This window comes from Alexandromys fortis, unplaced genomic scaffold, assembly GCF_014885135.2.
Source record: "Alexandromys fortis isolate MF-2015 unplaced genomic scaffold, M_Fortis_MF-2015_v1.1 scaffold_37, whole genome shotgun sequence".
In the NCBI taxonomy this organism is placed as follows: domain Eukaryota; kingdom Metazoa; phylum Chordata; class Mammalia; order Rodentia; family Cricetidae; genus Alexandromys; species Alexandromys fortis.
In genome coordinates, this window is record NW_026067914.1 from 6,719,381 (window position 1) to 6,746,223 (window position 26,843).

A 26,843-nucleotide genomic window follows, 5' to 3' on the forward strand; every position below is an offset into this window, starting at 1 on the left:
TCAGGCTAGAATAGAAGCACAGATATCCGACTTCACTTCCCACAGAGATGGCAAAGTGGAAGAGGTAATTGATAAAGGTCTCAAATTAAAGCCAAAGTCAAATTTCTATACCAAAAATAAAAACCCCCTACCTTTAAATCACAGCCATGGGACCAACATTTTTAGAACATGATCAAATGAAACGAGCTTACTCCGATGGGGGGACGAGGACATACAGACTAACTCATAGTAATCCTAAGGCTCAACCCGGCGTCTAATTGCAAGCTGGTTAAGAGGGTTGACTCTTCAGTAGTATGGTGTTCTTTTCTTCCTGTTTAACAATTTGCTGGATCTCAGAAAAGATGTCACTTAAAACAGCCCCTGCATGCTGCTTGCAGGGCCCGGGGATGTTCTCCTTACAGCTGCTAAGCTGTTTCCTTTGGACACCCTCACTCAGTACACTTAAAGTTATAAAACCCCTTTCCAATCATGTTCCACAACTTCCGAGAGTAATTTATTATGATTTTATCCATTTAACAGATTAAAGTCTCTGGCACACAGGTGCCCTTATGTCATTGGCTGTGTTGATGCCATTGTCTTAATTTCATTTCTGTTACTGTAATAAAAAAAAATACATGGATCTAATCTACATGGGAAGTAGAAAAAGACAAGATCTCCCAAGTAAATTGGGAGCATGGGGACCATGGGAGAGGGTAGAAGAGGAGGGGAGAGAAAAGGAGAGGAGCAGAGAAAAATGTATAGCACAATAAAATCAATAAAAAAAGAAAAAGAAGAAGGCAAATGACAATAGAAAAAAAATATCCTAACAAAAGCAAAATGGAGCGGGGAGGGACTGTTAAATGCAGAATTCCAGATTGTGGTCCACCAGAATCCAATGGTTCATCAGATTCAGGGATGTCACAGTGGCTGGAGCTTAAGAAAACTGGTCATGTTCCGTCCACGGTCAAAAAAGAGCAATGGATGCATGCATGGTTGTGCTCAGCTCAGCTTCCTCTCTTAGCTAAACAGTCAGGATCTAGGGGATGGTGCTGCCCACTTTCAGGCTGGCTCTTCCCACATCAAAGGACACAGTTAAGACAGTCCCTCAGAGGCATGCCCACAGGCCAATCCAACCTAGACAATTCCTCACTGGATCTCCCTTCTCGAGTAGGACTACCTTGTGTCAAAATAGCAATTAAAAATGGCCATCACACCCATCAACTAACTTCTCAAAGTTATTTCTTTTGTTTTTTGAGATTATAATACATTCCATCATCCCATATACCCCCTGCTCTTTTTCAATTCCAGGGCTTCAGTTTTTATTAATTGTTGTTACACATGTATGTATGTATGTATGTATGTATGTATGTATGTATGTATTCCTAAATACATAATTACAACCCAATTGGTGCGTATAATGTTACTTGTATGCATGTTTTTAGGTCTGACCATTTGGTATTGAAAAGCCAATTGGTTTGCTCTTCCCTAGGGAAGACTATTTCTCCCACTCTCCCCATTGCTTAGTAGCCTATAACCCTTTGTATAGAGTTGAGATTCCTAGACCTCTTCCATGTCAACATGATTCAGGGATCATTGTGGAAGAAGGGGCAGAGAGATGGAAAGATCCAGAGACACTGGGAATTTGCTGCGAGACTGTGTCTCCTAGGAGCTACTCACATAAAGTCTCACAAACACGATGATCTAAACAGGAGTAGAACAAGATCAACCAACATTATGGAGCCACAACCGTGGGCTCCCCCACTACATGTATCCATGCAGACATCAGCATCAATGGTTAGGCCTCATGAGCCAGCTCTTCGGCCTATCGCTACAAACCCTGTGGATGCGGTCAGCATCCAATATCAGAGTCTTCTGTTAGGCAAGTGGCCAAAGAAGTTGGATGTGGCCTGTCAAATTGAAAGTCTGAATGTATGGCATTCCGCATTCCCTTCTAGCTCCTGCCAGATAATTTGAGGTGCAGAGTTATTTTTGCTGTGACACTGAGTGGAAAATGCCACATTCCTCTTGCCATTGGGTAGCTCTACAAGTAGTTCACTCCCATAAGGGAGAAGCCCTGACATTCAAAGAACATCACGATACCACCTCTGGATTCATTCACCTCAGACCTTCCTTTTCCAGATCCCCCCCCCCCCCCCTTTAAAGGCAGTTTCCTGGAGAAGCTAGTCTACAGCCCTGACATCTGGTGTAAAGGAATCCTCACCAAGTGAAGAAGGGTTAAAGGCCCTGGAGTACACAAAGTCTTTAGAAAAGATGGGAAATGCGGGAGAAAAGAAAACAAGCTGGGCTTCATTCTCTAGTATTTCTCTCAAGTCTCCCCACACTCAGTTCCTCAGGTTGATACACTTCTTCCTACAGGTCAACTCGTCTTGGGGTCCACAGAATGGGTTTGAGGTGGTCAGACTTCTTTAAAAAGAATTAACACTGTATTTCCGTTGTGAGGAAGTTGTCCAGATGAGCTGGCATGCACTTCTAAAAGAAGAAACTCCTTAGCCGTTCAGTCGTGAATAGTTTTGCACACCACAATGCTATTTCACTTGAGCCTCTCAGTTGCAAATGGTTTCGCACACCTTGAGGCTAATCCATTTCTGAATATTTGAGGGTGGTGTCACCGTTGCTACAAGATGTCTTTGAGGCTCAAGTTAGTTGAATCACCACACATACTAACAACACAAAACAGAGATTGCCCTTCAAAGGGATGTAACGGGATTTTGGCTTGGAAGTCCTTTTGCATAAGCCCCATGCCTCTTTGTTAAACATTTTCAGAGTACACTAGATCAATAGCTTTTACAGTTAGGAGGCCACCGATGTGTAATAGTCAGAATAAAATGAATTATTTATACTCAAAAACACTATAATCCAGATATTCCAATTTCTTCAAAAAGTCTATTAGTGTTATTCAATGCTATTTCAAAGCTGACTAGATAATTTAAAACAATTTTTTAAGAAAATGAAAGTGATTTTTTTTTAAAGTTCAATATATCTTCATCTAAAGGCTTTGAAGGCCAACCAGTATTTCTTTAGCGAGAGAGAACCCCTCACAATGCCTCCATCCTCCTGATTACATTTCCCTAATAAGATTAATCTTATTAAAATGGTGGCATGCAGACTCATCATTCTTATACTGTTAAAAAAAAAACTTGAGGTTTGATTTTATTCTCACAAATAAAATTAGCAAGGCCCTCTTGTGTCTGAAAAGGCCTTTTCACTGGGACAAACTATTCCCTGGCTGACTGTGGAGAAAGGGGTGAGAAAGCAAGGGAAGAGGGCATCCCCTACTAGGGCACCCCCTTCTAGTCCGATGCAACCTTGCAGAAAGGCTTGAGTGCGCAGAGCACTGCCAGAAGTGGGGCAGATGCATCTTGCGTCGGCTGCATTTTTTTTCCTCTTTCATGCGTTTGGCTGAGGACCTCACTTTTTAAATCTTCCATCTAATTAAGTGATGTGAGACAAGAGGCCAGTTTGAAATATCTCGTCAAGATTTTTTTAACGTTCTGATAAATTTTCAGCTAAGGTCCCTTCCTGCACGGCTTCTGTGTGAAATCAATGTCAAAACACAACTTAGGTCAAATACTACAGTGGCTAGGCCTTCCCCTCAGAGAAATTATAGAACTTTTTTCAACATCCTGGACGTCCCAATATGTTACACCTAGCCTCTTTAAACAATTATTTATTAAGTTCTGCCTCTTTCAAACCCTGTGCCTAGATAAGCTTCCCATTCTCCAGCCCCACAATGCATTTGTGAGCACCAGAGAGAGACCTGGGGTAGGAAGCTTGCCCCAGGACACCCCACCCCACTCCACCCCAACCCAAAACACTGCCAAGCATGAGACTGGCTTGCATTGTTTGTTTAGTTAGCCAAATTTTCAACTTTTAAATAAGTGCATCACTTGCCTTGCAAGCATATGGACTTGGGTTTAATCCCAAGAATCCAGGTAAAAGAGCCAAGCATGACCCAGAAGACAAAGAAATCTCTAGGGCTTTCTGGCTAGCCGGTCTAGCCCACTTGGCCAGTTCCAGGCCAGTGAGGAACCCTGCCTCCAAATACCAGGTGGATGGCACCTAAAGAATGATATCACAGGTTTGCCTTTGGCTTTACATGCAGCTGTGCACATATACTGCACCTGCACCTGCACACACACACACACACACACACACACACACACACACACAGAGTCAGATCCTTCCCCAAGTTTACACAGCGAAGAAACTGTTCCTCCCCATCCTGGCAGAAGACAGGTGTGTCACTGATGAAGACACAGGCGTGGAAGAGTGTGCTGGAGCAGATGGAAGCTGGGGAAGGACGAAGCTGAGAATGATGTTAAAAGTTGTTCAGTCTGGGCTCTTAGGTGACACTCCTTCCTGGCTGCCAGTAGGTAATATGGCCTAATGACTTTCCAGAAGGGCTCAGAAGAGAATTCTTTTAATGAAATTGACTGACCTGAGAGAAAAGGTACCCAGAGTGGTAACATTTGGGATAATTTTTTGGACTAGCTAAGCTACTCCATGGAACTATAATACAGTCAACTGTTACACAGGTTGATAGATATTTGCATCACGTCCTGGGGAGTGATGAAGGAGGTACTCAGAAACAGAAGCAGAACAGCATCTAAGAAATGCTTCTGATATGGAAGACAAGAAGATAAATGTTTAATAAGATGACAACAGATAAGAACCTAAAAGAAATAGGCAATATAAGGTTACTAAAACAGTGAAAAGTACAGGAAGAATCCCATCTCAGCACATGTAAAACGCTGTCAGTTACCAGAAAGAATGTCATAGCACTCAGGGAGGCAGAGGCCAGTGGATCTCTGTGAGTTCTGGGCCAGCCTGGTCTACAGAGTGAGCTCCAGGACAGCCAGATCCACACAGAGAAACCCTGTTTCGAAAAACCGAAAGCAAGAATGTCATTTAATATGTTTATCTAGATTACCTAGTAAATTATGACAGACCATCAATTACAAAATAAGCCCCATCTTTAGACATCTAAATAAATAAAGCGTATGCTCTAGAATTAATGGAAGGGTACTAGGGAGAGGAGCTTCGCTATGCAAGAATCAAAGGCAAGACGCTGTTTTGAATCCGAGAGTCACTCGAAAGACGGGAGAAAAGAGTGGATGCTTCTGCCAGCACAACTCGGACAAGTGTTAGCCATCCATGTTTTCTCCTAGCAACCTGCCTTCTCAGCTCCCTCAAGAAACAGATGCCTGATGTCTCTATGGGGACACTTAACTGAAGGCTTCTCCACCCACACCTCCTGCTGAGTGGGAGCCCACTGACTCCTGTCTCCCCCTCCCCACATAATCCCTTGTCAGCAGGAAGAAGTCAAACTTGAACCCACACCCCTATACCCTAGGAGTCTGGGACGTTTACGTGGGAGCTCTATTGGCATCCATATCTGTCCAAAAGGGTTGGAATGTGTGGGATCTCCAGCATGGCCCGTTATGGATCCCACTCTCAGGGTGCTAACTCAGCGGGCCCCTCCTGGGAGTTGCCTCAGTAGAGACTCTGCCCCTGAAAAAGCCCACCATCAGTGGCTCCACCTTAGAGGGCATTAAAAGTCCTCACCTCGTGGGTTCCCCTCGTGGTTTTCTCATCTTCCCCTGGGGCCACCAGGAATGCTTTGTTCAGATTAAACCTGGATTTATTAATTCGATTTGATTGGCTTATTACATTACCAGTGGCAGAGTCCCAGTAGCCAGAGATTCAATTCAACAGTTTGTCTTTCTTTTTTCTAAATTTTTTTTCTTCTTCTTGAAGACAGTGTCTTTTGCCACAGTCTTGGTTGGCCCAGAACTCACTACGTTATCCAGGCTGACGTGGAACTTGTAGTGATCCTCCTGTTTGGTTTCTCAAATCCTAGGATCATGGAACTGCACCACCATACCCACCTAGAATACCCTTGAAAATCAAAAATATAGCAGACATTTTAGAATCCAGTAGTTTGGAAGATAAAATTTAGGTAACCCCTCAGAAAGGGAAAGGAAAAGGCAGAACTGGAAAATAACACTTGCTTTGACAGCTTATGTACTAGAAGATGAGAAAGAAAGTAACAGAACCAGCTAAAGATGGCTAACACTTGGTTCTATGAGGTACAGAGGAGGGTGCTAAAGACACAGAAGCAAGATTTTGAAATACCCACACCAAGCCCAGCATGGTGGCTCACACCTCTAACCCCAGAACTCAGAGGGCTAAGATGGTAAGCTTGCTACAAATTCCAGACCAGTCTAAGTTTCATAGAGAGTTCCAGCCCAGTCGGGGATACAATGCCAGACTCTGTCCCCAAACAACAAAATATAAAACAGCAATAGATAAACAAGCTCACCCCAGAACCCATCATTGTAAATTTCCAGATCACCCATCAGTCCGGTTTTCTGTTTGTCTGTTCTCAAATTCACTTCCCTTTCTCCCTCTGCTGCACTTTGCTCTACACCATAGAGAGATGACTCCTTACGGCTGCATTTCACTGTCATATGGCTCCAGTTACCTCAGTCAACATGGAACACAGGCAGGAGAACAGAACCAGGAGGAAGAAGAAAGCCAGAACATGTCTCCCTCACTCTTTCCTTGCCTGGAGTAACACCTCTGTCAAAGACTGCATTTATTCCATCCTAGCTTCTGTAGGCAGTCCTAACTTTGAGATCCTACTAAAAGTCTCTCTTCCTTGGTCCTTCTAGTCACTAGGGATTCTAGTGACTTTTCCTGTTTCTAATCTCTGACTTGCTTTTCTATTCCATTTGGAATCTCAGCTCTTCAAATGTCTTAAACTCTGTTCCTTCTATTCAACTCCTGCTGAGTTGCCTGACATGGGCTCTGTTTTCCTAACTAGATCCTCACTGATACAATCAATCACTCAGAGAAAATACTAAAAGCCTCTAAGGAGAAGAAGAAAATAGCATTGGAAAAAAAAGAATCAGAATGGTAACAATAAGAGCTACAAAACAATGGAATGATTACATCAAAGTCTTGTGGGAACATAATCTTCAAACTATAATTTTATACCCAGCTAAACTGTCAACTGGATGATGCATTATTATTATTATAACACAAAATGTTTTGTGATGTGAAATGTATCAAAAATTTTTTACCATTAATACCCTCTTTCTTCAAAACAAAAAAAAATTAAGAACAAAAAAGGAGATGTGATATCCAAGAAAAGGGTCACACAATGCAAGAGAGAACTGAAGAACAGCTCCAAACTGATATTCTAAAAAAGAAATTATTCCAAACTGGAGCCGAAAAATAAGGTTAAAAGTGTTAATATCATTACATAAAGTCTCTTACTGAAGCAATAAAAATGAAATAGTGAGAACTCTATGAGAACAAATAAGAAAACTGTCATTAGCCGGGCGGTGGTGGCACACGCCTTTAATCCCAGCACTCAGGAGGCAGAGGCAGGCAGATATCTGTGAGTTCGAGGCCAGCCTGGTCTAGAAAAGCTAGTTCCAGGACAGGAACCAAAAAGCTACAGAGAAACCCTGTCTCGAAAATCAAAAAAAAAAAAAAGAGAGAGAGAAGAGAAGAAAGAAAACTGTCATTAAACTCCAGAGAAGGTACTAGAGAAGCAGCAGATGCTCATAAACACATATGATTATGCTGTAAGTATTTATATGGACTTAATGAAAAAAAAGCCTCCAAATAACATTTTTTTAGCTTTTCTTCAAACTTTATTTTGTGAAAACCTCTTTAACAAGAAACTGAATCGTAAAATATTGGGAGTGTAGAAGGAAAAGGAAACACTAGCAGAGAAAGAGTATGTCAAATAACTTAATCTGTTCTCTATTTCAGGAATCAAAATATAAGAAGAAAATTTTAATGTCAAGAACAACATAATCTATTTTAAAAGCATGCAGGCAACATCACAAAAAAAAAACATTAACAATAATCATCTCTGTGTAGTCAAAAGCACAGAAGGGAGGAACGATGAGGGGAATTTTTGTATGTCTATAATCCCTATGGTTTTATAAATTATCTCTAGTTAAATGCACTACTTTTCATTCATTGTATCATGTCCTATCAATTTGTAAAGGTACATGTTATTTTTATTTAAACAGCAGCATGAGGGAAAGAAGGGGAAGTTCACCCAAGGAGAAAGCCAACTGTTAAAGGGCCAGCGGGTGAATAGGTCTCAAAAGTGCCAAACACAATAGGAAGAATGGATTGAGGCCAGGAGTGGGATTTACAGGAAGGAGAACCCAGGGACGCTGCCAGGGCCAAAGAAGCGTCTGCAGCTCTGGCTCACACCATCCTAAGAAACAGTAGTGAGAGCTGCTGTCTTGGAAGGCGGCTGACTCAGGAGTCCAGAATGAATGAAGAGTAAGTGAGGGAAGAGTGAACATCTCATCTCAGAAACAAAACCAGGGATTTCTCCAATAGAATAGTGCTTGAGCATTTTCCCCACTTTTCTTCTGGGAAAATGACTTTTATTTCAGTGTAACCCTACACAAACATTCTTCTTATTATCCATGTGAATAAACAGGGTTCAGGACAAATGGTATACTGACCAGCCATAGCCACCATCTAGCCCAGTCATTTTTCACCTTTCCCATTTTTCACCCAGATCCCATTGATGTAACACTGACTCCTCTCTCCGAATGTATACCCTGTTCACTTCCAAAGTCAAATACACAACTGCCAAAGGTTAAAACACAAGAAGTCAGGAAACCGTCATTTCTTTAATGTGCTTATGGAAACCTGAGAGCCTGTGACAGGGCCCACTGTTACAGTTGTTCTTCTGGGGAAGGCTGTCCAGCCCGCTGCAAGTTACATCAGTATGTCCCAGTGCTAAGGTGCATGACATTTGTTGTGTACTGACACAAGTCGGTATCTCTTCTGGGAACTCCAGAGCTCAAGGCTCTGGATATTTTATTCTCGCTCATGAATTGTTAGAGGGTCGGGATTCCATCTGGGAGCACTCATTTTTCAGGATCAGGGTCACGGTTGTGCTCCCCAGAGAACTCAATAAACAGCCTCTGATGATCGAGAAAATGATGGTTTACATTTCAGAAAAAAAGGGGGGAGGGGAGATTGACTGCAGCTGAAGAGGGTACCGAATGGTAGCCACACTTTGTCAAACGTGAAAGAGTAAAGAAAATTGATAGGTTAAAAGTGTGTGTTTTGGATTGTGGGTGCAGAGAAAAAAAGGCAATGCTTCAGCCTGTGGGCCCGGACAGGCTCTCACAGAGGGCCTGATACACTTAATCTTTGGGTCATAAGTTTGCCTCCTTATTGGGCACAGTGTTGTTAAAAGGATCAGACTGATGTAGTGGAAAAAGAAAGTCACTGGCCCAGGAGGCAGGGGACACAACTAATCTCTGCTTGGCCACCACACAGCGCATTCTAAAACCAAATACCAGCACTCTGGAATTGGAACCACTCCTGGGGCAGAGACCAAGCAGCTCCACTAAAATGCCCTTGAGTGAGAGCCACTGCACACATAGGTGACCCAACACAAACCAATGGAAAGGCCAGGCAGGCTCTTGGCAAAACCTTGTCTGAGCAAGGCCTTGAGCCGCAAAGGCTTCTCCAATGGGACATTACTTGTCATTCTGGGTTACTAATGACCCCAGGGAGTCTTCAGAACGCCTTTGGTGGACCCTTTTACCACCCTGACACCATCTCCGGCAGTATTAGTGAAGCTTTGTATTCCTAAGGAGGTCAATACACAGAACCATTGCTGATGAGCACGGCTGTTCTAATATATATAGTGGGAAAGGCTAACACACCTCCCTGAGACTTGGTATCGGCCATTTGAATGAGAAGAGGTTGGGGTTGATGTCTTCCAAGTTCAGTAATAATAAAAATGGCAAGCATGATACAGGTTGAGTATCTTTTACCTAAAATGTTTAGGACCATAAGTATTTGGAATTTCAGTGGGTTTTTTTTTTTCAGTTTTGGTAAATAGATATATTTTTGCATGGGCAGCCCGTATATGGCAATTCTGTTGAACTTGTCCATATTGGGTTTCATGGTCTAAGTTGATGAGGATGACTGACCAGGTCTCTTCCTCAAGAGGGCACCAGATCTCATTACAGATGGTTGTGGGCCAAAAAAAATGTGATTGTTGGGAACTGAACTTGGAAGAGCAAGCAGTGCCCTTAACCCCTAAAACAAACAAACACACACACACACACTATTTGGGAAGTGGAATCCAAGCATTCTTCTTCTCAACTGCATGTCTTTTTTTATAACCCACTGCATCCAGTTATGGCTGCCTGCATATATATGCCCTCCAATGGATCATGGGAAACCTACTTTTGGCCACATCCTCAACAGGAAATAACTCTCTTTCCCCTGTTTTTCTTAATTAGACTGTTAATATTTTTAAGAGGGAGCAAGCAATGGAGATGAAGACCAATTTTACAAAAACAAAGTTGTATTAGTTGGAGCTATGGAGATGACTCATTTGATTGGATTCTTACTGCAAAAGCTTTAGGACCTGAGTCCATCCTCCAGCCCCCGTGTAAAAATCCAGCCACAGGTACCTATAATCCCAGATTACAGAAGGCAGAGACAGAAAGACCCCTGGGAGTTACTGACCAGCCAGTCTAGTTGAATCAACAAGCAACAGGTTCCATGAAAAATGCTGTCTCGATGACATACGATGGAAAGTAAGGAACACATCCCACATTAACCACTGACCTCAACATACATGTATACATACAGGCACACATGCTTGAACACACATATGTCCACACATACACATAAAAAATGAACTTACCCACCTAAGTTTAGTAAACAAAAATATAAATCATTGTACCATTAAAATAGTCCAATCATTTTACTATTAAAAGAAATCATTGTTATTCTGTCCTTCCAATGTTGAAGTACAGCTTGTCTAAAAAATTTAATCTCATACTTTTCCATTTTTGAAAAGATCATTACTTTTACAGGGGCTCTGGCAACATGCTAATATGAATGTGACTCTAATAAACACAAAATTGGATCAGGGATTTTATTCAGCTTCCAATGCTGAGACAAAACTTCAAAGGCACAAGTCCTTTCCTCACGCCGGACAGTGCAATCCTTAACACTAGTGCCATTTGCTGCTTCAGTTGTCCTAAGAAAGTGTGTCATTTAAGAAAAGCAGAAAATTGCTACCAAAGAAAAATGAAAGAGAATTTCTCAGTCTAGATACCTTCTCAACCCCCAATAGTAAGCACCTTGCTTTGCGCATCTGCCGGACACAGAGATACCATTTGTAGCAGCAGAGATAAAAATCCGTTGCGTGCTCTTTCACTATAGCTGTTCAGACAACTTAGAACCATGTTGGGATCCTCGCCAGTGCCATAGAACTTATAATTTAATATATTTTATTTTCATTCACCATGCTTAATTTAATAATTTAATTTGACTAAATACAATTTTAATTCAGCCGTGGACACATTAGCATAAACATTAAGTAATGGAAGCACTGAAAGGAAACAAATCAGACCCTGCTCAGAGAACACGTGATTGTCGGTTGGGGGGGGGGACTCATGATGCAGATGAGAACTAATGAGGCCACCAAACCACGTGATTATGGGGGTAAGCATGGCTCAGAAGAGAGCTAATGGGGCCACCAAACTAGCTAGGTAAGAGATAAAGACAGAGCTGCAGAGCCCATGCTAGGCTCTGTGAAGTGAGGTTCTGAACACAGAGATAGCATAGCCCATGAACGCAAATATGAGAAGCTGAAGGACCTAGAGGAAAGTGGGTCTGCCTGATGCCTTCAGACTGATGAGGCTTCTCCCTCGGCACTGGTCTAGAGTCCTTGAGGGCCCAGGCTCCTAACTCGGCTTCTTTTGCTCTCTCCCACAACTTAATCTTAGAAGCAACTAGTGCTCAAAAGCACTACGTGAAAAAGGAAAGTGGAGGGGTGAGTAGTGGAACCCACACACGCATGCACATACACACACATACACACACACACACACACACACATGCACACAACCCTGGGTTTGACTCAAAAAAAAAAAAAGAAAAGGAAAATGTTTCAAAATTAGAATAAATTATTATAATTATCTCAATTTCTACTTAATTATAAATTGTATTTATTTTAAAAGTTAAATACAGCATGGAGAGGCAGGACTAAATTCACAGATGCAAACACTTTAGAAAACCCTAGAATCAGGTTTGAAAATATGAAGGATTGCTGCAGTACCAATGTCTCCTTAATGAGATTTTGCTTGGACTATAATTGAAATGAGGTTTAGTTTTCTGACCAAGCGTAAGTGACAATCCAGAATATCCAAGAGGAATATTGAGAAGCCAACTGTTGTCCAATGAGTCTCATTAATGTCAGATGGCATAAGATGAAATAATTGAACTTTAACAACTTCAGGGAGAAATCCAGACAAAACGACACTGTCACTGAGTTTTCAAATCGTAAAGCTAATATGGACCATTAGGTATAATAACACAGAGGCGAACATAAAATACCTTTATGTTTTCATTATTGGCAGGGAAGACAGACCAGCACACACACCCTAGCCTACTAACTCGAAAACCTGCTATTCATCTTGTCCCAAGAAAGGAAGGGTTCGCCATTATGTCACTGTGGACAGCTTAGAAACATGGTTAAAAGTGCCAAAGGCTGCCTGAACAATAGCACCCAGGGAGGGGCTTGACCCTTAGCCTAGGACTTGGCTTCTTTAAAATGAATTAGCAACATGAGCCCTACTGGAGTGGGAAGACCTAGAACTCCCAAGTAGGAAACAGCTTGCCACAGATGAAAAACCCCAGTGCCCTGAAAGAGACAGGAGCAGACCAACCAAGAAGAGGACATGGATTGTCAAAAGAAAGAGCCTCCAAAACCTAAAATATCTCTACCACCAAGGTTTGGACAAATTAGGCGTGCAAAACTTGGGCATGCCTTCAACTGCCTCCTCCCAAAACCCTCCTTGCTTAGTAAATGCCGGGAGTCTACAGACACCCCGCTCTGCGTTACAGGTCCCCAGGAAAAGGCAGTGCTCCATCCTGCAGCTGTTGCAAAGGAGAAGTGTAAGTGAATGGCAGGAATGATGATGGGATGGGGGTGGAGGAGAGAAGCGGCCAGGAAAACACACACTCACACACACATACACACACACACACCCACACGCACGCACGCACGCACCCACACACGAGGCAACAGTGACATTCAGACTTGAACCTGGAATTTCTGAATGGCTCAGAATGGGATACTTTGTCACCTCTGGTTTAATTGGAAGCCTGTTTTCAGGATGCTAAAGGGCGAGGCTCATAATCAAGCACTTACGTAATCCTCCTCATTGAGCCCTTGTTTCTCAACAGAACTTTTCACCTCCATGGAAAACTTCTCAAACTCAGGTTTCACGGTCCTCAGTAGGGTGACTGTCTGGAGGGATGAGTACGCCTGCTTAGCTTCAAAGTCGTGTTTGTCTCCTCGCTTCCACGAGCCATCTCCTACGGGGGAAACGAAAATATTTATAATTCCAAGCCAGTCACCATAAAGAGACCATTCTCTCTCTTCCACTGCAACGTGTCCCTACGTGGTACTTTGGACAGCTGGGGCAAGAGGCATTGTCATAGTTTTGCACTTAGGTCTGATGTGACAACGTCGAAATCATTAAAGGAGAAGAGTCCCTTCAGACACATGTTCCTTTGAAATGTGAGAGACAGACGAGCTCAGTTGATGCAATTGTCTTAGAATAACCACGGAACTGCAATTGTCATCGCACCCCCGGAACTGCGGCCCTGCAGAAGCAAAGGGAAGTTCTTGTTCCTTTCCGTGCATACTTATGTTCAATCCCCACCCTCCACTATGGGGGTGAGCCAAGTCTATTTGTTATGCTACTCGGGCCTGAAATGGCAGGTTGCAGTAAGGCATGGGGATGGACTCCGTGCAGACTAAGTTAGTATGGTTAAGAGTTGAAGGTTACTGATCCTTCCTGTCTCCAGGATGAAAGTGGTTTGCGTGGACTTGAGGGCTTATATCTGTGTTGTATTGGCAGCATCATCAAAATTACTCATTTAAAACAATGCTAAATCAGTGTGTAAAGTGTAATGATTATTTTGGGTATAAATAACAAAAGATAGATGATAGATATATACATACATAGATGATGGATGGATAATAGATATCTTAAACACTTGTTATTTATAAACTCAATCATCATGTTATCCTTTCTATTTGACCGGTAAGGGAATGGAGGCACAGAGACACTGAGCAGCCTTCTGCTTCACAGCCCCTCCTTCCCATAGTAAATGTCAATCATCTAGGAAGGTATCATTGTCTTTTCTTGATTTCATCTTTATAGCTTGAGGATGAAGTGGACCTCTGTCTTATGATAATAAGCTGCATTTCAAAGGAGTCCTCATTATAAACCTTGCATCTGAACTATGTGCACGGTACATGCACAACTCTACAATAGCCATAGAGAACACTGGAAATGTCTTCAACAGTCTAGACCAAATCTGGGAAAGAAATTTAAACCATGTAAACATCCATAGGGATGGGATACAGAAAAACAAAGCAGAGGAAAGGGGCAACGAACTCCAACCAGAAGCCATCTCATGTGGAGACAAGGTATTAGTCTGGTCCTAAATGTGTAAATAGGATTTTAATAGGTGAAGAAGAAGGTGGAAAGGCGGATCTGGCAGAACTCACACCACTGGGCAAAGGTGCAAACGTGTATAGCATCCAGCAGGAAGATGGATCTCAGTCTGGAAGATGAGGAAAGGCAGAAGTGGAGAATGTGTTTGTGGAAGCCATCTGTTTCATCAGAACCCTAATAATAGCAGCCATTATTAATTGCTTACTATGCCCAGGGAGCTACTAAAGATAAATAAAACAGAGCTGAGAACATAGTTTGTCAAAGACCAAATCTATGCTCAATGACCACAAAATTAAAATTTCAAACTACCAAACAAAATTTGACAAAAGTCATCCTCCTCTTCCTCCTCTACTTCCTCCTCCTCTTCCTCTTCTGTGACCTCTCAAATCCTTAGGAGACCATAGCCTAAGAGAAGTCAGGCCTGGCTCTAGAGCCAGTGACCTGTGCTTCTGTCAAATGCTGGGGAACCCAGACAGGTTCTCAGTCCCCAAGACCCAGAGAGCACAGCAGTCACCAGCCGTGGAAGACCCTGAAGTCCAAGAGTCCCCGTGGAGAAACTTGCTTCCTACAGGCATACAAGAAGCATTTATTAAACAATTTTCTTGTTTTCAGTTCTATTTCCTTTTAATTATGGGTATGTGTACATGCACCCATGCCTGAAGAGACCAAAAGAAGGCACTGGTCTCCTCAAACTGGAGCTACAGGTGATTGTTGAACTGCCAAATATGGATGCTGGGACCCTAACTCAGATCCTCCGCAAGAGTAGTATACAGTCTTAACTGCTAACGCTACTTCCCTACCATACCTTAGTGCCTGAATTTGATCCACACACTAGGTTTAAGAGAGCTAAGTAGGAGTGCTTATAAGAACTGATTTTCTAGGCAAAGAGAATTAGAGTTTTTCATCAATGGATAAGAGTTCAGTTTTCTCTAGGGACTTAAGAAGGGAAATTATTAACCTTGTGGGGCCTTATGCTACAATAGAAAAGATATGTAAACTATAACAACAATTATCACAGCAAACAAAACAGGAAGAACATGTTTCACACAGTCTAATAATGCCATCAAACAGGACCTAAAATTAATAACTTTAGAGTTTCGTTTTCTAAGATAAAGCAATAGAAATTACAATGCTGAAGAGACTCAAACCAACCTAAGTAGGTATCTGCTCACAACCGTTAACTTCCCGAGTGAGCTCTTCTCCCACACCCCGAGTAAAGCAAAGATCGATGTGGTGTGCTGTTCCATCAGTGGGGACAAATTTGATTCAGCAGACAACTAGGTGCCTCTGGAGATTTACGAGCGGAACAGAAGAAGGACAGGATGAGGACCGTGCCTTAGGAAATAGCAGCGGATTAGAGTGGGGAGACACAGCTTTCGCAGCCACAGTAGACCAAGCAAGAGGGTAAGAGAGGTCGGGTGTGGCAGGTCACATGCCAGAAACACGAAACTGGCCTCCAGGAGGTCAAGCTCACAAGAAGTTTCCTTTTCTTATATCTTTTTATTTTATTTTATTAACTTTCTGGCATTTGTGATACAATAGTAAATTTTTTTTTCAAAAATAAATATTTTTCTGCTTTTATAATCACAAAAAGAAATAGAACCCGGGAGAATGAAAAGAAGACAACTGTACGAGAGGAATCCCCAACTCTACAGTGGTGAGGGAGGGGAGGTCAACAGAGAGGAAACTGTATCTCAAAGGACGCCAAGGGAAGAAGAGAGACAGCGACAGTCCTCAGAAGAGAAGCATGGAAAGAAACGATGGTGTTAATGTCACTGCAGATCCAAGTTGACTGCAGAATGCCTACGGGATACTGCCAGGCTAAGGGAGTACCGGCTAGAAAAGGCATTGGGTGTCATGTCTCCCCAGATCAGGGTTGGAGCCCAGGGGCTGTCTACCCTAAAGAAGAAAGTGTAGGAGGAAAAGGAGAGGGCTGAGCACAGCCTGTTGTTAGTAAACAGAAATAGTTAGGGATAAAGAGGCACTAACAGAACCAGAAAGTAAACAGTGGCCTCAAAGCCGGGAGCATAAGATTTCCAGAAAGGAGTAGTTAGAAACCACCCTGGGGCTGTGCTAGAGCTACGTCATCCCACGGAGCAGCCACCGGCTGCGCGTGTTACCATTTAAACCCAAATTAACTGAAAAGTCAATTCCTTCATCGCATGTGCCCCATTTCAAGTGTTCAATAGTCAGCCAGGTGTGCCACGTGACCAGCGACTACCCAGGCCACACAAAACAGAACGTCACGAGCCCATGTGGAGGTGCATGCCTATGTACCTCCTCTTCAGTCTGCTGGAACTCGGAGAGCTCTGCTAGAAGATGGCAGGTCTCGGGCCAATCTGGGCAACTAAGCAACACCGTGTACCAAAGAGGGGGGTTGGAACATGACAGGAAAGGAAAGAGGGGAAGAGAAGAAGAAAAGAACAGAGGGAGGGGAGGAAAAGGGATGGGAGGGGAGGGGAGGGAGAGGAAGGGAAGAAGGACAGATTTTAATATTACAGAAACTCAAGCCTGCACTGAGTGAAGAACATCCAGAACATGTATGAAAGAGAAGACAGTCTGTGCTTAGCAAGACTGTGACATCCTGCCGCCCTCAGCACCTCCAAGGACGGAGCACACAGTAAGCAGGCCTTCAACGTATGTCATCTGACATGAAGGAATATCTGGGAACCATAATCTGTCCAAGAAACCCATGCCTGTCATTCATCTACCCTGCCTGCCAACCGCTGGAGCTCTTCAGCTCCAGTGACCGTAAGTGAAAGCAAAGCACCTATCATGCCTCGTCTTACCCAGTCTACACAGGCCCAGTGTCCCACAGTGCCAGAGGCTAGGCTCTCAGACACCCCCAACTGCATGGTCCACATTCGGTACAGCTGCGTTGCCTGTAGCATTGCGCTCTCCTATTCTCACGGCAACCCTATGGAAAAGCTTGAACGGTGATCCCTTCCAGATGAGGAAACCAAGGAACTAGGAGATCAATCACAGAAGTAGGAGCAAATGCAAACCAGGCCCAGATCCCTGTCCCATCTAGGCTGGGCTCCTCAAAGCTGAGGCACTCCAAGATTTAAGACTACATCTGTAGTGCACAGCACATGGGTTCAAAGGAAAATGGTAGCCCAGGAAAAAGAGAAGACATCCTGAGATGCTGCCAGGCAACCACTCCAGCCAAGGGATTATATGAGAATCCCTGTCTTTTCCCTCTGCTCCAAGTTCACTTTCCTGTGCATATATCATCTTTGTGGCAAAGCGTTATAAATTCAACCCCTCCTCTTATGTCTGTGTTTGACTCTCCGCCTCACCTGAATTCCTGCTGTCTGAGTTCTCAGGAAGGCGAGGTGAGTGCGGCCACAGTTGCGAATGGGATTGTGCCAAGTAGCTTCCCACTCTACCCCTTTGGAGACAGTGGTGAGGAGGGTAAAAGGACTAGAGAGAAATGCCAGTAGATGCCGTGAAAACATCTGTAGGGCAATACAACTGCCTACTCTCTATAGGTTTTTTTTTTTAAGTTCAGTTTTAAAAATCCCTTCAAACACTTTCATTCCCCTTTGTTGTATTATGAGTGTATTATGGCACTCTTGTGGCCATAAAATTTGGGCAAGACTGGGGATAATTCTGAGGGCTCAGCGAGACTGAGACTTTTAATAAGAGAAGAGACACGCTGTCAACTATGTTTTCTAAAAGTACCAGTGAAAACGAATGCCAGGGATGCTGGGCCTCTCTAGAGGTTCTCAACATATGTGTAGCAACCCCTCTGTGAGTCACATATTAGATAGCTATCTGCAAATTAGATACTTGCATTAAGATTCATAAGAGTAGCAAACTTACAGTTACAAAGTAGCAACGAAACAATGTTATGGTTGGAGGTCCCCCACAGCATGAGGAATAGTATTAAAGGGTTGCTGCTTAGGAAGATGGAGAACCCCTTTTCTAGAACTGGTATACAGTCTGTGTGAGGGGCTGTCTGTAAAGCCGGATGGTAGAACCTTTTGGAATTACAACTCTGATTATGGGGGTTAAATTATCAAAGAAGACCCTCATAATGATACTCTGGAATGCTGGTTCAGGTGAGTCTGTCCACTGTATGTTTCCATTGGTCACTCATGCTCTGAGGTAGAAGACACTTCAGGGTCTGTGGAAGACGCAGAAAGGCGCCACACAACACCCACCATCCCTCCCCCCTTCCAGAATCTCACACCGGTTTTGATATTGGGGAGTCCAACTGAGAACGCAGATTCTGACCTGGTTTTTATCCAGGGGTAGCTAGAGCTTCCGGTTGTTTGAGATTGGCTACCCCTGTATAAAAACCAACAAAGAGAGCAGAGTCACCTGGAAGGATCTCATATCTGCTGTCCTTGACCTAGCTTGACTAGCATTAAGCCACGCCCCTGCAGCCCCGGCCACAATCTTCCATAATTGAAAAGGGACACAGGAAACAGGAAACGTAAGAAGCTTGTAACAGTAATGACCTTCTTGACAGATCCCTAGCATGAACCTCCCTCCTCCAGAGCTCTTTCAGGTCAAAGAATCCTCTACATCTGCGCCACTCCAGTTGAGGAACTACTTGCTCGCAGGTGTGATTCATAATGCATGCAGCCCCGTAGGGTGGATTAACTGAGAGTGGGTGGCCGCAGCGGCAGAATGTATCACACGAAATAAAACTAGCATCAGAGAAAAGTTCAAAAGCTGTACAGTTTTTAAAGTCCCATGTGCAGTGGTCCAAGCGAACTGAGACTAACAATCGGAGTGGCGAATATTTGTTTAATAGTCATTATGTTTCCTAAGATGGGGGACATTTAACATATATTCTCTCCTGTGTTGACTTGTTCCTCAGCCTGGTGTATCATTCGAACAGACTAAGGCTGCAAGGGAGGGCAGGTTAACTCACTGTTCAAAGATCAAGTTAAGCTGTTGACTCTTAAGTCTTAGCAGAAAGACAGTATAGGGGTCAGTCTCTCAGGCTGACTGACATCAGAACTCAAAGTCTGAGCAAATGTACGATAAAATGTAAAATAATGCAGATTTAATCAGAAACATCGAGAATTCATTGCGATTTGTGTGAAACCATTTTGCAATTAAAGAAGACAAAACTGGAGGTAAAGAGATGGCAGTTAAGAGCACTGGCTGCTCTTGCGGAGGACCTGAACTTGGCTTGCAGCACCACAGGGTGGTTCACAACCAGATGCCTTCTGCCCTCTGTGGGCACATGTACACGTGCCAGGCACACACCCGCACACATAACATTAAAGATGTGAATCTAAAGCAAAAAAAATTAAAGAGATAACAAAAACTTGAATCCATAGACTAAGGTTTTAATGTATAAATATGTAATTTAAATATAAAGATATGCATGAAGTCTATGATTTTTGCAAGTTTTCTGTAAGTCTAAAAGTCACTGGTTGCTCAAGCTAAAGCAGTCAGTTTGCCTAGGCATAGTATCATACACTTTAATGTAGCACCTGGGAGACAGCCAGCGGATCTCTGTGGGTTCAAGGCCAGCCTGCTCTACATAGAGAGTTCCAGGATAACCAGGGATACTTAGAGAGACTCTGTCTCAAAAAAATAAGTCCCCAGAACTCACACAAGGAGAAACAGCTCCATAAAACTGTCTTCTGAGCTCCACATGCACACCACAGCACGTGTACACACACATACATACAACAGCAAGTGTACACACATACACCACAGCAAGTGTATACACACACACAACAGCAAGTGCACATATACACACCACAGCAAGTGCACATATACACACCACAGCAAGTGTATACACACACACACTTAGAATAATAGATTAAAAATTAAACTACAGAAACTTTGCTTATGAACAAAAATATAAATTCTGATGAAGATATATTTTGCAAAACTGATAAAGGATATACCAGTACAGAAAATTTCATCATTATCCAAAACTATAAATTGGTAAAACCTCTGTATGAGGAAATTTGCCAATTCCCATCAATGTTTACATATAACAACTTAGCCAGCATTTGCACTTCTAGGAATTTATATTATATAATATATAATATATGTCTAACTGTGTGACTATAAGTGTGTATATACGTATCAGACTATTCAATGTGCTGTTCTTAATAACAAGAGGCTGGGGTAGTGTTAAGAAATAGAGATTAATTAAAGATGTACTAGGTAGTTGTACCATAATATGATCATTTTATTGAAAAATATTCTTGTGAAATATACATACATATAATAGACAAAAATATGCATTTTCTTTTTCTTTCTAAGAAATTGCAATTTAACTTTTTATCTGAGTGGGTAGAATTTTAGCTTATTTTCTTCCAGTTGTTTTTACAGATTTTCCAAAGTTTCAGCAATGCTCGCTTATTATAATAACAGAGAAAGCAGCGCACGTTTTATCCATAGATAAAGGAATCCTAGTAGTAGCTTTTATTATTAGAACTGTGTGCATAATGCATGTACATGTGCTTGTCTGTTTATAGCACGCATGCTTACACATCACCTTAAATTCTGTTTTTCATCTTGTAAGACAGAGTAGATGTTTTCCCTTTAACCTGTTTTGACCCCTGTGTTAAAGAACTCAGTGTTGCAGTCCCTGGTATTATGACATTCTGGACTTAAGTCAGTAATTGAGGACAACATCCTGCTTAACAGAAAAGAGGGACGGAAAGACTATAACGGTAGCGTGTAGCATGAAATACTGCATTTATCCAGCATGCACCACATGGCCGGGGCTATCCATTACAGGAAGCGGCGGTTAGTTCTGTTTCATCAACTTTTCTTTATTCCCCAGAAGTGTGTTATATTATCTGTATATACACAATGATCACTGCTTAAGTAAGCCAGGAAATGGGGGCAGGAAACCACAGTGAATGTTTAAAGGCTTGGATCCTATCTAAATAACTATACATCATCAGCAAGCTCTCGGAAGAGCTGTGTGGCCTTGAGCAGTCAGTGTATATGTTAAAAAAAAAATCCTCAAGTGTCGACTTCCTAACTACAGTGGGAGGAAAGGGCTTTGTATTTGTGCTCATAATGAGCCCCTTAAGCTTCCTTCCATTACGTGGGGGCTGGGGACATGACTCAGTGGTTAAGAGCCCTGGCTGCTCTTCCAGAGGAGCCAGATTCAAAACCCAGCATCCCTGTGACTTACAAGGGTTTGTAACGCTAGTTCCCAGGGTATCCAATGCCCTCTGTTGGCCTCTTTGGGCACTGCACACATGTGATGCACAGACTGCATGCAGGCAAAACACCAAAATACAGATAAACACTTTATTTAAAAAAATTAATCCTCTATTACACAGCCCTTGGGAGTTTCCCTAAATCCATTATAAGGAATCCAAGATATCTATATGTCAGTGACTCATGAAATTCTACTTAAGAAAGGATTAACATGCAGTAAGCTACAAGAAGGGAGGGTTAGGAACAAAGACTTCCAAATGCTTTTGTCTCAACTTGCAGTGTTCATTATTCTATTTCCTATTGTAGCCTATAAGAAACACACACATAATATGAATAAACAATATATTTACATATTATTTTATTACTAAAATTTTATGATGCAATAACTATGTGCTATGTGCTAACTCTAGCACACCTTGGCATATTCTATCCTATAGCACATAGGATAGAATTCATATCCTATAGTTCTAATCTGTTCCTGCTACCTAAAATTCTATCCCAAATCACACTTAAATTATTCTGGCAATCTGTCATGAGAAGAACATCTGGTGCCAGCATGTATGTTCCTGTGGAGTTAGGAATGGACTATGCTGACCCACACAACATTTCCTTGACACCCTCGGTACATGGCGACTTTTGCTCCCACTGGGTTCTTGGAAAAATATGAAAAGCTTGAGAAACTATGAGGCACTGTGGAAGTGCTCAGGATCATGAAGTTTCAAAATCAAGTACAGTTCCCATAGTAGCTGAAATCACATCTACGGACCTCACTAAAGCTTTTGACTCTTCCTCACACTCCTCTTTCTGACACTTGAGCAGAGCTGGAGAAGCTAGAAGCGGTTACCGTAGGAAGAACTGTTGAAGAGCTCGATGTTGAAGAAGGCGTAATCTCCGCTCGTCATGCCGTGTCTGTGCACCGCCAACATGATGCTCCGGATGGTGTCGCCGCTGGCACACATGATAACCACTGGGGAGAGAAACAATGTGTGAGTCACCCAAACACAACAGGCTGACAACAGGCCAAAACAACCAGGCGACCGCAGATGCAGACTGGGCGGTCTATATAGTCTTGAATATCTCCTTGTAAACTACCTAATTCATGGTCGCCACTTATCCACGGGAGGTACATTCCCAGATCCCAAAGCATTCCCAAAAGCTGGGTAGAAAAACATACAATGTTTTTTTCTTTCCTAAATATATATACTTATAATAAAACTTAACTTCTGAGTTAGACATTATAACAGATGGACAATAGTAATAATAATAAAACAGAACAATTATAACAATATACGACAATAAAAGTAACTTAAAACTCAAGAACTGTTTGCTTGCAGAAATGTTCATTTAAAGTTTTCAAACCACATGGCTATGGGTAGCTAAATCCCAAGATGAAACCGTGGGTACAAGGGAAAGGCACAATAATTTTAACTTAGCGAAACTTAGCAAACAACACCCCAACCAAGCCATAGGAAGCAGAATGACTTTGAGGACACAGACACAGCAGCCTCCTGATGGAACACACAGAAGGCCAGAAATACACAAACGGGCAAAGTGCATCGGGTCAGGAGGAAGCAGCGACAGATCTAACCCAGGTGATGGTAGGATGCTTGACCCACCCACACTCCTTAAAATACAACTGAAAGATCTTCTGTAAGGTGACATTTCACTTCAGGTCTGTAGTTAGATAGCAGGATGTGTTTGCATTAAGACTCTTGTTTTCAGGACTACTACTGCAGTTGTTTATGTAAACACCCTTGTTCTTAAATGTTTTGAGAAAGCTGGGATATGAGTCTGTCTGTAGAGTCTTTGCCTAGCGTGCCCACAGCCATGGGTTTGCTCCTCAGCTCCACACAGAACTGGGTACAGCAGTGTACACCGGTAATCTCAGCACTATATGGGCCATCCTCGAAATCTGAGTCCCAGACTGCGTTCAATGAGACTTTGTCTCAAAAAAAGAAATGAGTTTAGTGATACAGAGCATGGTCCTGTTAAATTGTTCTCAAATGTTTCATAACATAATCTTTGTATTGCCTTTGTAATTTTGTACGTATGTATGTTTACACAAACACATCTCAATAGTGTTCAACCCCAGACACTCAAAGGTCGAAGAATCAAGTCTACCTTGGGCTATATAAGGGGAAAATCAAATAGATATAGATCGACAAGGGATGGATGGGTAGAAGGATGGTTTATTGATTATTAATGCGTGCATATGTACATACATACACCGTAAATCAGAAGAGATAGCAAAGAGAGGGGAAGTATGTGAAATGTTAAGAGAAAAAGACAACGTATCAACAATTGGTGAAATCTGAGTAAAGGCCATACAGCAGGGAGAGCTGGGCATGGTGGTTTGTGCCTGTAATTCCAGTGCATGGGAGACTGAGGCAGGAGGGTTGCCATAAGTTTCAGGGCAGCCTGGGCTACCCAGTGAGCTCTAGGCCACCTGAGCTGCATTGTGAAACCCTGCCTAAAAAACAGACAGATGAAAACAGACAGGGGACAATGATGACTGCTTCTCTTTCTTAATAACACAGTAAACACCTTCTCCGGGGAAAGCAGTGGATGGGATCAGAGAGAACATTCCTCTGGCAAATCAGCCATGAGTACACACCTTCTTCTGTGTTCATTTACAAACATTATTTTGAAGGAGGCCCAACACACAGAGGAACAGAGACTAAGATCCCAGCACACACACACATTCGCTTTTCATGGTCGTACAGTTTGCACTCACGCCGTCGAATACAGGCGGCTTTACACAGCTTTAAGAGATGGTTGCCTGTGACCTAAGGGTGACACGGGCTACAGTGGAATGGGGACTGGGCCACTGCCCAGCCAATCCTCCCCCTGACCAGGAGAACTGTATTTGCCTCTTACACAGACTGCGAGGAGAACCTCAGAAGCCTGGGCACTGTAAAAAACCGCCTTCTCGTGATGCGTGCCAGCCCTCTGAGATATGTGTGCTCTTTGTAAAAGCTGAGGTGCTAAAAGACAGAAAACAAACTGCAGGCTGTGCACAAACAGCCTTGGCATTCTGCATGGCAGCCTGGGCTCCTGTTGATACGCCGTCCACTAGGCGCGTTAGCTCAGGGTGTCAGGCTATGATGGACGTTTCTAACTACAGAAAGGCCTCATGCACAGGGTAGCAGCACCTTAGGAAACATGGTTTGGGGACACAGCAAAATTCCTGAACCCCATAACAGTAGGCGTTGCTTCTTTTGGAAATAATTATACATTTGGGATTTTAGAAAAATCCCAAGATGTCTCAATAAAGAAGCTCTCAAAGAAACTCCTAATTACTAACTTGAGCCCTCATTGTAGATCAAGCCTCTTCAATGGGAAAAATCACAGGCCGAGTATCTCGTAAAATAGCCAACAAGAGGCAAAGGCTGGGCAAGTTGGAAGAGCATGGATTCCAAAAGTGGGTATCTCCAGGGGGGTCCATGGAGCTCTGGTTGGCTGTCTACTAAGGATCCCTTATCAATCTGTATCCAGTGTTTAGAGTTCAGTGTGTCTCAAAAGCCATATTTAGACAACCGGATTCTGCTGGCACATTGGGCACCTAGCCTACAAGATGTTTATAAACAGATTGTCAGAGCTGTGGTTTGCTTAAGTTCCATAGGGGACCAGATGGTCACAAATACACTTGTGTGGATATCTCCTGCATCTAGGCATGCTAACTGGGGAGCCAAATTATAAGCAGTGGGATGCTACAAAGGAGGTAATAAGAATCAGAGAAGTGGGGGAGGTGATTCAAGCATCCAAAGGTACTGGAAGTTGACCCTAAGCATCCTTTTGAGAGCCATCCCTGCCCAAGGATAAAACAGACTGCACCCTGAGGCCAAAGAATTAGCACCCCAAAGTCCCAGATGACCTGGTTTTCATGGTACTTATGCTTTTACATTTTTGCTTTGCCTCTTTATCTTGCTTCTCCCCCTATATCTACCAGTGCTTCTGATTAATTTTTCTGATTGTGGCTGGGCAAGTGTGTCAGAGAGCAATGCTCATCTACCTGTTTAGACTTTGGTTCTTTTCAGTCCTGACCATTTTGTGTCGAGTATACAGTTTACTCCTGAAAGGAAATCCTCTTGCCCAAGGTCAGGTGCAGGGCATTGTTTCTCTCAGATAATCCAAACCCACAACACACGTTGTCATCTAGTTCTAGTTTAAGCCGAAGCAAGAATCTAATACCACCAACAAAGCACTCAGAATAAAGAACCCTAGCTTTTCAGGGTGTTCCTCGATCTTTTAGGGTTATCTCACTCCTGCCTAACTGAACTGTGGGTACGTTTAGCAAACTTTCCTTCGTATGGTTTATCAAAGACTTGAAATGTTTCTCTTTTCTGAGATAGTTTCCTGTTTTCACTCATATTCCATTGTTTTATACAGTAACCAAATTACACAGTTCATAAGCACAAGTGACATGCGCAGATTCAGTACGACTGTGGGAATGTACAGAAGCATGTGTCACCCTCAGGAAAACTGACCAGCTCCCCGGACCTCCCAACAACAGCTAAGATTTACAGAGAAACAGGGTCTGCCGATCCTCCTACACAAATGGACGTCAGTGCAGACAGCTTTTGTGATATCAACATGCATTTCAATACATAAACATTAGCTGGCTTTCTGTTTGTTTTAGACAGGGTCTCTCTGTGTGACCCTGTCCTGTCCCAGAACTCGCTGTATAGCACAAGCTGGCCTGAAAACCACAGACGTCCACCTGCCTCTGCCTTCTGAGGGCTGGGATTAAAGGTGTGCCACCAAGCCTCGCTTTAATACGTAGATATTTATTTGAGAACAAAATTTTAAACCAGGAAAAAGGGGATAATGGTATGATGCTAAGTGTTCTCAGTAGCCATATTTTTCACTCTATCCCCACTTTAACTTGTGACATTAGGTGTCATCCTTTCCCTTCTGGGCGCCACACTGTCCCCCATAAATGGTTTCTCATTATTGCAGCATGTTCTCATAATCAAAGGGGTTAAGTGTACAGGAGTGGCTTCAAATGTTAATTAAGAAAGATAAACACATTCCAAGGGGTATCCACATACACATTAGGGGAACCTCCTTTCCCCACTCTTGGGTTTCCGTTTAGACAACTACAATAAGTTAGCATCTCTCTGGGGGCTTTCA

At 42.8% G+C, this 26,843-nt stretch overlaps 1 protein-coding gene across 4 annotated transcripts in view; it reads right to left on the bottom strand.

The window, feature by feature from the left end:
• Npr3 (natriuretic peptide receptor 3) overlaps nt 1–26,843 on the bottom strand; it is a 59,546-nt gene that overhangs the window by 24,661 nt on the left and 8,042 nt on the right. For all 4 annotated transcript variants that reach the window (XM_050139093.1, XM_050139091.1, XM_050139090.1 and 1 more), the window contains exons 2-3: nt 22,555–22,677; nt 13,235–13,401 (exon numbers count right to left, since the gene is read on the bottom strand). In XM_050139093.1, coding sequence (XP_049995050.1) covers nt 13,235–13,401; nt 22,555–22,669 — 282 coding nt within the window. In that variant the 5' untranslated portion in view covers nt 22,670–22,677. The remainder of the gene's footprint in view (nt 1–13,234; nt 13,402–22,554; nt 22,678–26,843) is intronic.